This window comes from Chelon labrosus (assembly GCF_963514085.1).
Source record: "Chelon labrosus genome assembly, chromosome: 3".
Taxonomy (NCBI): Eukaryota; Metazoa; Chordata; class Actinopteri; order Mugiliformes; family Mugilidae; genus Chelon; species Chelon labrosus.
Window position 1 is genome coordinate 27,424,425 of NC_140339.1, and position 16,478 is coordinate 27,440,902.

Here is a 16,478-nt window from a genome sequence, read left to right on the forward strand (position 1 = left end):
GGGGCTTTATCATTTTTTGTTTTCTACAGAAAAAAACAACAACAACTGAAGACATCAAATTTACTAAATAACACCCTGGAGAACAAAGAAAATGTTTTAAAAGTTAGATTAGTTAAAATAGCTATCTGTTACTTTTCATTCTGCATCTTTTCTGTCAGAAAACTTGTCACATATGCAGAGCACATGCTGGTTGTTTTCCATTACTCTGTGTTCCAACTCATCCCAAATAATCTTAACTGGGTTTAGGTTAGAGATGGGATTTTGTGATAACTATGCTCATTAATGGCCAAATTAAATTCACACTGTGTTGCACCTTCAAACATTTCAAGTGATAAAGTGATAAACAATATGATAATAATAAAGTTTTTTTTGCATTACTTAATTAACTTATAATTCAAGGCTTTTCCATTGTCACACAGTCGACACTTTTTACAACCTCTCCCGCCACACGGGCATTTTCTCACACAGTGAAAAACAAGTTGGGATGAATCGATAAGGTCATAGCATAGAAAGAGGACACAGACAATGCAGCATAGGCAAGACAGAGAATGCAGCAAAGCAGAGCACAGAAGCAGGACTATGTAACAGTAAGTTATTCAGACAAGGGGGCAATGAATATGTAGCATCTGACTGAAATGTACAATAAGATGCAAACCTTTGATTAATTCCATAAAGAGGGTAAACATTTTTTTGAAATTATTTTAAGGAAACTCTTCTCTGCAGAGAGCATGTGTCTGTTTCCAAAAAACATGCAGTTCATGCATCACACTGTTTGGAAGTGTCGATCAGCTGATCCGGCCCGCTGCTGGATCCACTTCTGGTACCTAGTGTTTCAGGGAGTGTCGCCTCGCTGGAGAGTAGCATCAGGAGAACCAGAACCAAACCACAGGGAATCCAACAGGAACAGAACCAGCTTAATTACACCATTGCATGAGTAGGCTAAACTGTAACTCTGTTTCATATTACAGGGGCAGTTATATTAGAAGGGGCTATTCAAGAAAGAGCTATATATAGCATTTTCTTCTTCAACATTAAAATCATATAGGCTAATCTTAATTATGAACATTAAATCATGAACGGCTTTAATGGATATCAAAATGACCTGGTCATATAAGTTTAATGTCACATTTATTTGCTTGTAAATAGCTTTGGTTATCCAGTAGTTCTTCTTAGAAATGTCTGTAGAAATGAAATATATTACTAAATAGTGGTCTTTTTCATTCATTCAAGGCAAAAGATTGAGGTCAACGTACTGAGGATTCACTGCTTCTGATATGAGACTGATTGAATTAATTAATCTAATAATTCACACAACCATGATAACTGAAGAGCAGTTTACAGTACGTTAATCAAATTAATGAATCAAAGTTAATTTCTACGATTAGTTTAACTAATGATTATTATTACTTTTATTCAGATTAATAACTTGAGTTAAAACAATTATCTGTTACATTATCCATGTTGCACTGAATGCTGTTCCATGGAGAAGATGTGATGTGGTTGCTGAAAATGCTGAAATCTAAGCTGAATCAGCTGTATTGTATTGCTTTGTTGAAAATCCTGCAGTATGATAGGATATGCTATGCTATGCTATGCTATGCTATGCTAGGCCACGATACGATACGATACGATACGATACGATATGATACGATACGATATGATACTATCCGATCCAATCATCACTTTTTGTTTGTGAAAGAGATACATACATAAGTGTCTGCCTTACATCACAGCATCCTGGCTTCAGTAGTAAGGGTCTTTATCTTGATTACAAGTCCCTCCTGTTGGTCTGCATTTGAGAAGCCCAGTATAGTCCAGAGGTCATTTGAACTTTTATTTCACAAAGTGATCATATATTCTGTCCTCCACTCTTCTGTTTCAACTCCTACAAAGTAAGGCTTATTATGCCTCCACCCTGGGTGTGCCACTGGGTTAGAAAAGAACTAGGGGAACAACTGAGGACGACTTTTCACAAGAACACAAGCACAGACAAGAACGCATACTGAAAAAAACGCCCTTTAATCCAGCCTGACACCTGTCATGAAGATAAAAAATGAGGCGCCTTCCCGCTTGCAAACGCTAGATGGCGACACGCTTCAAATGAGATAACATGTAGTCGCTATCGGCTCCCAGATGCAAGAAGAAAAAGGAGAATTTCCTGTCTTCCCTAGTCTCTCCAAAAATGGCGGACACGTGTGGCCAAATATTGTTGGGGTCAGGGCTCACCGTCCTCTCCCATCCTCTGATGTATATTAAAGTCCTGATCCAGGTAAGAGAGGAAGTGTCCTCGCATATGCTGTGAACATGTTAGCGGTCCCGAGGCTGCTTTAGCTACGTTTGCATGCTTTAAATACTGTGTAACGTAAATGGCTAGGGAAGAGGGATATGTCAACCGCATTTTAAAAAACAAACAAACAAAAAAAACACCGTTTAATGTTTCGCTCATGAGTGTGCAGTGTAGCCTACAACCCGACTTCAGACATTTCATGAATCAAAATCACTCTTTATTTAGCATATACGTACTAGTAGCTGTAAATGTTCCGGTAACCTTATCAGCTTGTTGGTCCGTCTGTTGTCCCCGTGACCTTCTGTTTCTAAAATACTTTGTAGTGGGAGGAAGCCATGTCTGAGATTTCCACTGAAATGCGGTTTCGTTTATGTTGTGAGCGGGGAATGTCCAAGGGTATTTTTCGTCTCGAGACATACTTCAGTATAGCTACACAACTCGCTGTCTTGCAGCATAAGGCTGTTAGCTTGTCATGTATCGAACTGCTAGACGCGTCAGCTAGTTAGCTGTCGACCGACTAGCCGCTCTGCTAATATCTTCTGTGTTGCTGTATTTTAAGATATTTCTCTAAAGTGACGACGTGATTATTCCTCACCCCTGAAAGCTTTACACACAGTCACTCCGTTGGTTTGAGTTAAAAGGTCATGGCCGAGCTAAGGTGATGGTTGTTCGTCAGTCACATACTGTTTTATTGTTAGCTCACAGGCGCCAGGGCTCTTGCCAAATCTGAAATAATCGTGGCTCCATTGCTGGCAAAAGATTGGGGCGTCTATGTCAATTATTTACCGTCGCTATTTAGCCCACTGGGATAGCTTGTAAGCTGTACCAACATTTGCTTACTAACTAGGTAAAATATCGTTAATCATTTAGCTAACGTTGTTGGTTTTGCAGCTTGATTTAATACCAGTTCAGCTGCACACAGAGGACATTTTTTGCGTTATATGAAGACTAGAAAATGAAAGCAAAACCAATGTGACAATATGGCAACAAGTTAAGCTGGGGACACACTACACAATTTTCAAAGTATTTACAGATTTTGAAAAGAGAAGGAGTACACACTAACACATTGGGTTTATCAGATTTTTGTATGACGACTGGAAGACTGAGAATCACACACTTGACACCGTTGTTGTTTGGACAGTCCTGCTACTTCCTGTCGTTTTCTGATGTAATTTGTGGATGTGCCACCCTCTCTTTCTCAATGGCTGTTGGCAACATGTGTTTCCAGTTGGGTCGGTTATCAGATCACACTACCAATTGCGTCCAGATTTGGCTCCAAAAAATTCAAACTGGTTTGATTGGTGGGACTGAGGTCGGGTCCAGTCTGTTCCCCTCATACACCAACAGATTTTTGTGCCATCTACCCATGTCGACTGTGCAGGCTTTGCCCGACTGGGAATTGTGGGTAAAATCTGTCAGAAAATCTTGTAGTTTGTCCCCTGCATTAGTTGTATCAGAATAAAACCAGACAAGTGTTCAATCTGTGGGAGTATATTTACTAATTGACTGTGTGTGTGTGAGCAGGTAGGACATGAGCCACTTCCCCCCACTCTGGGCAGAAACCTGTTCGGCAGACAAGTGCACCAACTGCCTGGACTGTTTGCTTATGGTGAGTCAGACCCTGTGTTCTATTGTTTTCACACGGCCTCGGCCTGATGTTTACTGATATACTATTGTTCTGTGATTGATCATTACGTGGGACAAATGTTCCTGATTGGACAGCCTTTGTTATCAAATCTAGGTTCCTTGCAGTGTTGTCTTGCTCCAACTCACCAAAAGCATCTCTTTCACCTCAGGAGAAAACCTGTTTCATAGCTTGTCATGTGTTACAGTACACCACTGGGGCTGGATGTAAAACAGTTAGGTGTAAGCCCTACATCTGGGTCAGGGTCAGCTACAGGAAGCCTTGTGATAAATATTCATACCGTAATGTAAAACTATGACTAGATGCTGATAAGCCCTGAGTAGAAGATGCACGCCCATGCTTAAACATTCTAGCGCAGCAGTGATTGCTACAATTGTCATGTTGCAATGGTTATTTACCTTATCTTAACTCACACCAATAAAGATTAAAATATGAATGCCGAGTCGAAAAAGGGAAGATTTAATCACTCGGATAGTGAAACAAGAAAAAATATTAAACTATACGCTAGGTACAGGTATGTTTTTAGAATGTAAATAAAATGCCATCAACAAGTCATCTGACAGCAGTCAATAGAGCAGAGGGGGAATAGGAAGTTGGCGGAGGTGAGAAAACCAGACCAATCAGACCTTTAGGTGGCCAAAAGAGTCTGCTCAAATCCAATGGGTGCAGGACGCCTTCCTAGAAAATCTCAACCAACAGCACCATCATCATCGATGTGTTTTGAGAAGACACTATAGCTTTTAACGGTTTAACAGGCTGTGACACTAGTGCCAGCTATGCAGCAGAAACTCAAGTTGTCATGAAGGCATAACGGCCTCTGTAAAATATATTCGCAAACATGGCAAGTTTTATTTTACGCTAACGAAGCTGCACTTCTTCTAGTGAACCCTCACCCACTTTCAGCACCACAGACAGCTCCGAAAAAAACAGCCTCTGCATCAGCCTGATGTACAAGAAATAACCTGGATCTCCAATCTTGTTCTTCTAGAGAAAGAAATCGTATGGATGGAGATGGAGACGTTACTAGTGGGAAATGAGAAGCTTGAGAAAAGAAAACTTTCCTTGAAAATCCAGCTGTTAAGACTTAAGGGTTACCTGCGCAGTTGAGGATGATAGTGTGTTTAGAAATTTCTTAAGAGTCCAGTAAACGTACATCTTTGAATAAATCCTATACATCTTATACACAAATGTAAACAGTCCTTTTTAATTTAATCGATTAATAATATATTTGCATATTATTTACCATTCTTAAGGTATGTCTATTATTTGAAAAGGCTTTCAATCCATTTTCAATATGTGTAACTGTTTGGCTGTAACGGTATAAACAAGATCCTAATATTTTTTCTGCTGTAACCCTTGAGTTCAGATAGTGGTGCCCTAACAACAACAATACCAACAACAACAGCTATCAACAATAGCAGAACAATGACATGATGCCACTGCACTCATAACACCAACAAATCAGCCCTGCTGAAACAAAGTTCCCCCACTAAGTTCTTTCGCCGTATGCTTTATATCAAGTGAATTGGTGCAGTCTCTTACCAGTCCCTTACACCTGAACACCTATGTTAAACGCCCCATTGTATCAATGTCTTTATCGTTACCATGACACCTGCTCAAGACTTTTCACGTTACACCATCCTCTGATAAGACATGAGACTTAGTCCTTAAAGTTTCAAATCACTCCCAGCCTACTCATATGAGGGGGTGTTTGTACAGCTGGTGCAACTGGAGTTTGATGCTACATTTCATTTTTGTTATGAGTTTGCTAACAATGACGCTTGAGTAAAATGCTAATATCTTTATAGCTGTGCTACTATATTTTTAATAATTCTTTTAAGTCATCTGTACCTGTTTGAAATGTATTTTATAACTTAAACTGCTGTGTATTTTCTGACATTTCAGCAAAACACATCATTAAGATTGATGGAAAAGTGGGTCTCTTCAAAGGGCTCGCTCCAAGGCTCTGTGCTGGCACCGTTGGAACAGTTGTGCACAGCAAAGTTGTGCAGGTAGGTTTGGTTTTCTTAAGGCTACACAGCTGTTCAGTCCCAATCCCTTGATTTGCCTTCGCATTGTATGTGTGGGAATGCTCTTACTTTCATTTATTAAACATAGCCCTGAGTTCTACTGTTGTTTTTCTTTGATATGATTTCACTAAACGTTTAAGTGATGGCCGATCACGATCAATCAGGATTTTTTTTCCAATCACATTTCTTCCTCAAAGACGATGTTTCCCCACTATCCTTCCAGTTTTTAATAATGTGTTGGACAGTTCTTAACCCAATTTTAGTAGTTTCTTCAATCTCCTTAGATGTTTTCTCTGCTTGATGCATGCCAATGATGTAACCCTTCTCAAACAGACTAACATATTTTCCACGACCACAGGATGTGTCTTTCAACATGGTTGTTTTAAGAAATGAGAAGCGGCTCATTGCATCAGTTGGGGTTAAATAACTTATTGCCGGATGAAAGATAATCACCCATGCAGTAATTATTCAATAGGAGGCTCCTACCTATTTGCTTAGTTAAATCCAGGTAGCGCCTTTTTTTTTTTTTTTTTTGGCCAGACAATGTATTTTGAAAGAGGCATGAGCTAATTTCTTGGCTTCTAATGCTTCCAGCAGTCATCATGCAAAACATACAGGCTAATTATCTGATTATATAAGGATGTTCTAAAGTGACAGATAGCTCATGCTAAATGTTTCATATAATCCAAAGATGTAGCACTGCCATGTGGGCAGTTGTGAAGGTACAATTCTATAAACCCACCAAGCCTCCTCCTGCGTAATCTAGATACAAATGGCTTCTGATTGTCCCATTGTCAGCAAGTTAAGTCTGAAGGTCGTTGCCAAATTAAACATCTGTGAGCAGGCTACTTCAGATTGTCTCATCATTTTATTTTCTGCTTTCTTACAGAAATGTCACGAACAAGGCATTCTTCAGGTAATTATGCTTAGAACAGCAGGATCTAATGTACATTCTGCTAATTGACACCAACACCACCCAAAATGTTGCATTTTAAAACAGCAAGTGCTTGTGATTTAATAGAAATGAAACAAAGATGAATAATATCAGAACTTCACACTGAATGTTAAAAGTACAACCTGCACCTGTACAACCTACACACAGAGAAAAGATAAAACATGTAGAATAACATAACTGCATAAGTGTGCACACTGCTTCATCACTGGCTATGTGGATGTGCTCCATGTCAAATTCTTATCAAGCTCATGTGAAATGGCACACACCTGTCTTCACCTGATGTGATGACGTGACACACTTCTTGATTGCGCACTACGACAAGAGCAATTAGGAGCAAAGAGCTTGAATCAAAAGCATGTCTTTGTTGAAAGGTATTGCTTAGGTTAGGGCTGATGCACTGTGACAAATGGTACTGAGAGCATTGTATTTTGGGGCTGCTTATCTTGAGCTAAACTGGGACTTCAGTGAAAATAGAATCAAGAACACCTCCGAGTACCATTCAATTTTGACCATAGAACCTTCACACATCAAAAAACAAAAAATGTTTTGGAGTGGGCCCAGCTTGAACCCCATAGAATATCTGTGGAGAGACCAGAAGAGGGCTGTATACAGGAGATGCCAATCACAGCTGATCAGGGGTGTACACGTGTTTTTAGTGGCACTGTATATTTGAAATTATAGGTGCAAAAAGTATGCTATGATTTACGTTTGTTGTGATATTTTTTTTTTTTTTAATGAAAAATGTAAAATCTAAAAAGTCTACATACTCCCCTCAGGAGTAGGTTATTATGATGCAGCCACTTTCTCAAGATGCCTATGGCAAATTAGTTTTAGTTTACCTCTGCTTCTTATTCTCAATTGATGATTCACAAAGACGATGCAGTCAGGGCCATATATTTGTGGACACTGACATATTCCTTGATAATATAAATGTGTAGCTTAACAAAAATGTATTCCGGTTACAGTTGAATAGTGAGTATGGTCTGGAAGTGCTGTAAATGGGTTAATTTGAGGGTATTCACATCCAAACTGAAGGAATTTACTACTATTTTTAAACACAGTATTGTATTTTCAGACGCTCGCATTAGTCAAATGTTGTTTCGTGGACATTATTCCATCATATATAGCACATACAGAAAGAGGCACAGAGATTGAAAAGTGGCTCATCCGAAATCATACTGAATAACAATTTTAAAAAACAAGTAATTCAGTTTGTAATACCATTGGTGCGATTCTTTAATATGGCCTACTGATGTTTGGATTTCATTTATTTCAATAATATCGTAGGCCTACTTAATCGTGGTAGCAAGTGACTGGGGTCTTTTATAAATCAAGCTCTGTGAATGAAGGAGTTTCTCATTTAACACACAGGGGTAAGATATCAATGCATAAATGAAGGAAAGAAATGTGTTTATCTATTTTGGTTGGCCAAAATGCTGCATCTTCAAATGATAAGCCCTTGTGTCAGTTAAAAAGACCGCTGGACCAACAGTCCCTCTACATGACCAGGTTTTTGTATGTTTTAAAAATCATGTAGAATATTTTGAACTAGCAGTCATGAAAATAAAAAAATAAAAAACAGGCTCCGAGCAACTTAACGCTTAACTTAAATGTAGAGGAACAAACCACTGAATATAATGAGCAGTGGTATGTCACTAGGGAATATCATACAACACAAATATAAGCATTAAATGTGAAAACTATTTTCCAACAAAGTCTTATCAAAAGCTTTGAGACTGTGAAAAAATATGTTGACAGGTTAACCGACTGTCAACCAGAGCAGGGTCCAGTTGTTGAATGTATATATACTGCCACCTCCTGGTTGATATAGGATGCTGCCTCTGTAGTTTTACACCAGCGTAGGGACTCAAACCTAAGACCATTTGAAGATACTTGACAGTAACAAAATACCCCCAGGTCGATGACAGTTATAGCTGTGCTGTCAGGAAACCGCTTGTGCTACAATGATAGCAAACTGTTACTTATTCAAGGTATATATAGTGAATAAAAACATAAATTGCGTTGTGTATGCCTGTCTACAGTTTCAGTTTTAGGGTTCCCCGCCACATCCTCAATGTGGTGCAGCACATAAAGCGCAACATGTGATGAGCCACTTTTAGATCTCAGCAATACTGAATGGTAGGGGTTAAACTACTTATAAGCCTCAAGAATACATTTAGACTTGGTCAAAAATATGCATAACAACGGCTTTTTATTTATTTTGTTTTTGTTAAAACTCAACAGGGTGTAGGTAGTGTGATGGTGTGGGTATGCCTGGCTTCTAGTGGCACTGTGAAACAAATGATAACAGGTGTTGTAAAGACCTGATCAAAAATCTCCCCTTTGATGGCTTCCAGACTCCAGGCCCGCAAAGAATTCCCAGCAAAAACAAAAATAACAATAATGTTTCATACAGGATTGTTTATTTGCCTAGTTACATTTGAACCCCTAAAAATAAGGTGCTGTCTATAAAATGGTTGTAATCCGTAAAACAACTGACATACAACGATCAGCCTGTACATTACTACTGACATGTGAAATGAAATAAAGGATCTGCTGCTAACGTCTTGGTGTCAGAGGCCACAACACATCTTCAGAGGTTTAGTGGGGTCAAAGACTTGATGGGTTGAGACTGTTTTAGCAGTCTTCACTTCAATAGCACATGGTTTCATTTTAGATCTGTTGATCTGTGTCATACAGAGCCAAGGTTATAGTCATAGTTGGATATTTGTGGATTCCATAATGGATTCCATAAATTGTCTTCAGTTCAAGTGTGACTAGGGACCTTTGCATGTCATCCTTTATGTCGTTGTCCTTGTCCGAAGTTCTACCTCGACTATGTCTAATAAAGACAATCTGCAATGAAATGTAGCTGATGCTGAACTTTGTCTCTGTTCTCCAGGAATTTAGCGGCCAGCAGAAGGCTGCGGAGGGCTCACTACAGTATGTTGTTAATGAGGTAAGAAATGTATCCTACTACAAGACGTCTCAACCACATAGTATTCTAGAGAGAAGCCAAAGAATTCCCCCTTGAGCATCACCAGGCAAAGTTAAATCCCAATTGATTTATTTTGTCTTTTTCTACAGACAACCAAAGAAATGATCGCTCGTTCCTGTGCCACCGTCGTCACGCACCCCTTTCACGGTACACCCTGATACTCTGCATCTGTCAGATGACTTTATCCCTCTCACTGCAGCATTATTTATATGATAGCTTCAAGACTGTTAGAGAGCTTTGTGTGTTTTGGCATTTCAGCGTTTGAATGTGTGTGGTTATATATCAAATATGTTTTCCTCCATTTGTTTTTCAGTGATTACTTTGCGATGTATGGTCCAGTTTATTGGGAGAGAAACAAAATACAGGTAAAGTCAAAATGTTTCAGACATGCACCCTACTAAGAAGCCATGAAAATTGTCAAAACCTTTAAAAAAAAAAATAAAATCCTTCTGTTTTCAGCGGGGTTTTTGATTCCATCCTAACAGTCTACAGAGAAGAAGGCATACTGGGTTTCTTTGCGTAAGTTTGACTTTTTGTGGCAGAACATGATCAGCACATCTGTAGTGCTCATATTGTGTTATTAAAGTGTTGGTAGTTAAGGATTTCATCATCTCAGCTCTACAGTATGTAAATACATGTACACAGATCCACTTTAAATTTTTGGAAGAGTACTCTGTATACACAAGAATAGGTTGCTGACAGGTCATTGAGCTCCATGGTAAAAGAGCTCCCAATAACCTCTTCTCCTCCACACCTCCCTCTTTTTCTCTGCTTCAAGCAGATTGGCTTCCCCATATAAGATGGGTTCTGCTCAAGGTTTCTTCCTGTTTAAGAGACATTTGTTTCTTGCTCTTGGGTTTTCTTTGGGTTCTGATTGTTATTAGCAATATATGAATAGAATATTATTGAATATTTGCACCGTACATCTTTGGGTAATTTGCAAGAGAAATCCTCCAACTGGAGCTGCTGATCAAGAATTAGACATCCATGGATGGCCAAATTCAGGAACTTGTAATACTATGTTTTACTTTATTATTAAATAGGGGAACCTAAGAACCCAGAACAGTCTGTGTGCACATACTCAGAGGTTACAGGATGTGTCCATTATATGCAATGCCTAGATATACAGCAGTAATGTTATGCTTTGTTGCAGTGGATTGATCCCTCGCCTGCTGGGAGATGTGTTGTCTCTGTGGATTTGTAACATGCTGGCCCACCTCATCAATACATATGCCATTGATGACTCAGTAAGTCCAGTTAAGGGGTCTGTTTCATAAATAGGGGTTTTGTTTGAGGACTATAGTGCTCTGAAATACACATTTCTGCATATACTACCAGGTTTTTAGTAAATGCAGATAACCTGAGACGTGATGGTTCTGTTCAAACACAACACAATATTCTGGAGAATAGTTTTATCAGCTCTCTTTTTGTATCTGGTTATTTGCATACTGCAGACATGCTTAGACACATTCCTAAATGTTTGGTTTTGGTTTTGATTAGTGGTAAAACTAATCAAGAAGATCATGCTGGCTACTCGCTCAGTCCATTTATTTTGACAATGTCTCGATCAGCCCCAATGCTGATCTTCAAATACTAATCCCTATTATGGTCATTGTAAATGGTCTTCTGTTCCACCCACAGCACTTTACAGTCACAGTGACACATCTACAAAATCACACAACAAGCACTGGGAGCAACTTGCTCAAGGACACTTCAGCATGTGGCATGTTTCACTAGTCCTCAGGTTTGCTGACATCCTGCTCCACCTACTGAGCCACATCCGTCCCCAATAATAACCCAACACTGCAGTTAGTCATTTAACATAACCAGAACATTACACAGACACCCATCATGCACCAGTTTGTTTAGCGGTCGTCCATTAATGCTCTTGTTCTTTTTCTGCTCAGATGAGTCACACAGGAGAAATCAAGAACTGCTCTCAGGCTGTGACTGGGGTAAGACTGAAACCATCAGCAAGGCACTAGTCTGTCTGGAGCCGTCTTATGATCCTGTTCCTCTTTCTCTTTCTTTCAGTTCTTTGCCAGTATGCTCACATACCCTTTTGTTTTGGTGTCAAATCTCATGGCTGTCAATAACTGCGGGTGAGTTGGCATTTTGTGAAATCTACTAAGTGTCGGACCAAGCAGACTCATGTTTCCACTGTCCCGTCAGGCTCGGGGGAGGCCTGCCTCCCTATGCATCAGTATATCCCACCTGGGTGGACTGCTGGAGGCATCTAAGCAGAGAGGTAACTATGTCACAAACTCACAAAATCTCAGAAGAGCAGCACAGAGGAGATAAAAACAGAAGGCCTCACTGAGTAAAAAGACATGCTGGTTAACTGAGTTTCCTGGTGGTACTAACAGTTCTCATCACTTTGCATTACAGGGCAACATGAGCAGAGGCAACAGTTTATTCTTCCGGAAGATTCCAGCAGGAAAGATGTACGCAATTGACCAGAAGAGATTTTTTTAAACCCCCAGACAACTGAGACGAATATAGTTGTGATAATATCAACATTGCTTGGGGGGGGTTGAACAGTCGGCACTTAATCTTTTTTTTTGTATGCACTTGTTTACTATGACTTTCTTTACTTAACAGCCTGCTACCATCTGAAATAAAAACAATTGCTTTGTTTAATTAACAGAACTTGACAGATTTAAACTGCAGGGCTGGAACACAATGGAAACAAGTAGAAAGACAGTTCTTTAAACCCTACCTGTACACTGGTGGGAGGATAATACTGTTAATAATAATAATAATGTTTTGGCAAATTTGACAATTGTGTAAGTGCCCCCTACACTGATTCTTTTTTTTTTTTTTGTTTTTAATATATATATAGATTATCTATTGCTAATCCTTCATCAACACGATGGAGTGTGTTTGAAAACAGCACTTCAGTCTGCATGTGGCAATTCAGTGGGACCTCGTCATGTGGTATTGTCTTGATGTGTTAGTTGCTGTAAAGCTTACTGCTGGGCGGATGTGATACTAATGAAAATGAGAAAGCGGTCATGGTTGTCTGGGAGCTTGTATAGAGGTGCAGAGGCATGGACTAAACTCTGGCATTCTATACAATCAAGTGCTTGTATCAAATTCATTCTGATTTACCTAAATAAAAACAGACTTTTTTTGACCTTTTCTTTCTTGTAAAGATGTATGATAATGAAAAAGAATGCGAAACAATACATGCACCTCGATGCTGGTATTGTCAGCAGTCGCAGTTATTAAAGAAAACATTAAAAAGAAAGCCAGAACACAAGGCAACCTCTTCAAAAATAACCAACCTTCACTCCAAAACCCCCAAATGTCCTAGCATATACTATCATCTTTTTAGAGAACGGGACCAGGAAAAGAACTAAAGTGACTCATACCTATGACTTTGCTTAATGGACTGCAAGTCGCAGCCCTAAAACACATCACACAGCATTACTATGAACGCATTCAACCTCAAAAACATCGTCCTGCTCCACAAATTGTGAATTACTGTATGGTTAAAATGATCCCAAACACAAACATTGTTTCTTCCTGTTTGATACAAATTATGATCAACCATTTTCATAAGTTATTGACATGTTTGTTAAGATTCGCATCTACAGTAGGAATTATTGGGCTTGGTGCATAGAGGAACAGACCTGGTATGATATCTGAACACAGTTTATTCATGTTTTATATCAAATGGAGAAACAGCAGTTAAAATGGTGCAGGCACGCAATATCCATTCCATCTCCAGCAAGTACTTTACAGCAAATCACGACTGATGAGTGTTTAAGCCTATGCTCCAGGCAGCGAAGAAAGACTGATAGCATTCACTCCTTTAATTTACAGCAAATTATCCCATCAGTGAATGACAACTCCACAGCATATCTGTCTTAAAAATCACAGGCAATGTCTCCCACCAGTCTTTTAAGAACTAAAGAAGCCTTTTCAGATTAGAGCTGCAAAGCCTTTGGGCATTCTCTACAACATGCTGCGTGTGTCAGACACGTAAAGAACTCCTTCACAAACAGATGAGAGTTGTTACATTATGTGTTAGTGGTGGAGCTTCCTGTGTCTTCAGCTACAGCTTTGTTACTGCTGTGTTGACTGTTGATGTGTTGAGTCATATCCTTGCGGTTGGTCACCATGTGGCCACACTGGACACATGTGTAGCGTCCTCTGGTGTGCTCCCAAAGGATGCGTCTGTTGCAGGTCATACCTAATGCGTTGAAGGATGTCAGAACAGATTAAACATCAGCACTGCACTACAAGTCTTTTGGGTCTTGAGCAGAGGTGAGTGCTTTAAACGCTTCACAGACCATTGAAATGGGAAAAAAACTACATAGTGACTGGCTACGGAATATTAAAAGGTCTGAAAGCAAAAAAACCTGATGGGCAAAACCCTAATTATCCCCACAGCTGCCTGACCACATGTGGGCAGCGTGAGTTTATGTATGTAGTTTAGGGGAGCCTTTTAGTGTGGTAGGGAACGACTGTGTGTTTAAGTGAGAGTAGGAGGAGAGGCTCACCTTGAGTCTTCTTCCAGACAGCTGGTGACCCAGGAGGAGAGCGAGGAGCTGGTCCTGCAGCAGGATAGACCGGCTCTGGAGACCTATTCTGTGTCTGGTGATGACCCTGTGCATCTGGAGCTTCGGGAGCTGCTTTCGGTTCCAGGTTAACAGGGGGAGGCAGATTAGAGTCTTCATATGTGACAGAAGGCTGGGAAGTTACCTCCGTGAGCTGCTCAGAAGATAGCTGAGGGGAAGCCTCAGGAAGAGGCAAAACGGGGGCAGTGTGCAGATGAGTTGGGGGGGTGGAGTCTATCTGAGGCGCAGGAAAGGATCCAGGATCTGGAACTGGAATTACAGAATGCACCTGCTGTGGTGCAGACACTGGCTCCAACTGTTGGGGGTCCTGGTCCATTTGTAGGTTGGGCAAAGCAGCAGGCTGAGGAGGTGCTGCTTCAGCAGGCTTTGCTTTGCCCCGTGGCACTTTGGAACAGGTGTGCAGGTGAGTTAGGAGGCCACGGTAAGACCGTAATTTAGTGCGACAGCTCTCACACCTTTAAGAAAAACAAGCGTACACAGTTCAACACACTTGTCCCAATGAATTCAAAACACACCAGCTGTTGAGACAAAATAACAAAAGCCAACTCACTGAAAGAAAATGTTGGGTTTATGGTGATGCCTCATATGTTCCATCAGCTTCTGCATGTTGGGGAAGGAACTACTGCAGCCGACGGTGGAGCACAGTAACACCTTACCTGGGGAGGGACACACAGTGTTCATCTGATGTGATGCAGCTCCTCTCACAACCCCTCATCACTCATGTCCAAACCAAATCACTGAAGCCACTTTACATTATCAAACAGACTAAATGTTTCTCACACTCCGATACAAAATACTTCCACTGCCTGTATATCAATTTAAAAAAAAACAAAAAACTATGCACTGTTGCATGTTTTTATGGGCTGCCTTTACTTGGAATTAGGCCCACGAGTAAAGCTCCATTCAGATCAGGTGGCAATTACCACATTTTGTACAGTGATTAGCCATATGTTTATGACTGACTGGTCATAATCACTGGTAAAGTGAGTGGGATGCACTCTGTAGTAATTCCCTAGATCCCAAACTGATCAAGTATCTGTGGGATGATCCACAGAGGCCCCTCCCCTCAACCCATAGGACACAAAGGCCCCCACTAAGTGCTTATGGTTATGACTAGCGTGTGATAATTGTCAACTTCTCATAGTAAACTTAAACATTGCTGCTGTTCACACATGCTCGTCCAGAGAGGGGGTCTCACCAGGAAGAGACTGAGCTGGGATATCATGGTCCTTGATGTGGCTCTCCAGAGCGCCTGTGTCTGTATACACCCGCTTGCACCCATGCAATGGACACAACACCCTTTTGTTCCCTGAAACGAGCAAACAAGACTTCAGAGAAAGTCCTAAAAATCGTTTTTTTTTTGTGACACAAACAATGTAAATCGCGCCAATAACTTAGGAGCTCATCAGGAGCATCTTATCGTGCCAGCTAGCTGGTTTGCCCCTCATAACTCGGCCCCAGCTAACGTCCGCGCTGTCGAGAATAACGGCGACAAAACGCAAAGAACTGGGAGTCTGTCTGTTAAATGTCAGCTCAGCTACACACCTTCGTTTCCATTTTCAGATGCTTGGGAGACGGGGCTGCCAGGTGACTTCATAGTAGCAGACAACTTCAGTTCTGCACGGACGACAACAGAGGAAGCTCAGGAACGGACTACAACAGGACTACGGCGCATGCGTACAACTGTATTTCCGCTAAAACGACACACTGCGCAAGCGTTTAACCTTGAGTTGGCAAAGAAAAATATATTATAGAACTGCTGGGCCACCTTTTGACTCATACTAACATACACTCAAAGCTTAGTTTATGGCTCTCCTGCAAAAACAGGGCTGGAAAATTAAAAAACATCTGCCAGCAAAGGCTTTAAAGACTGTGGGTTTATCAAGCTCGGTCTGCAGTATTGGATGCAACTACATGGATCTGAAAACACCTCTCCAGCAAAGTGTCTTTTGCAAGGAACAGAGGATTAAGATCAAC

The 16,478-nt window shown here is 40.5% G+C and overlaps 2 protein-coding genes across 2 annotated transcripts; one reads left to right on the forward strand and one right to left on the reverse strand.

Annotated features, from left to right (window-relative positions):
- The first annotated feature begins 1,897 nt into the window (after positions 1–1,897).
- mtch2 (mitochondrial carrier homolog 2) lies at positions 1,898–13,049 on the forward strand. The gene is made up of 13 exons (XM_084541980.1): positions 1,898–2,269; positions 3,812–3,896; positions 5,838–5,944; positions 6,852–6,878; positions 9,820–9,876; positions 10,005–10,062; positions 10,229–10,280; positions 10,375–10,434; positions 11,069–11,162; positions 11,823–11,870; positions 11,950–12,017; positions 12,088–12,163; positions 12,304–13,049. The coding sequence occupies exons 1-13, from the start codon at positions 2,183–2,185 to the stop codon at positions 12,388–12,390; spliced, it is 906 nt and encodes a 301-aa protein (XP_084398106.1). The 5' UTR covers positions 1,898–2,182; the 3' UTR covers positions 12,391–13,049.
- A 279-nt stretch (positions 13,050–13,328) lies between these two features.
- znf414 (zinc finger protein 414) lies at positions 13,329–16,161 on the reverse strand. The gene is made up of 5 exons (XM_084541978.1): positions 16,047–16,161; positions 15,700–15,810; positions 15,052–15,157; positions 14,424–14,956; positions 13,329–14,113 (listed from the first exon to the last, which is right to left on the reverse strand). Exons 1-5 carry the CDS (start codon positions 16,096–16,098, stop codon positions 13,941–13,943), a joined length of 975 nt encoding a protein of 324 aa, XP_084398104.1. The 5' UTR covers positions 16,099–16,161; the 3' UTR covers positions 13,329–13,940.
- Positions 16,162–16,478: the final 317 nt, after the last annotated feature.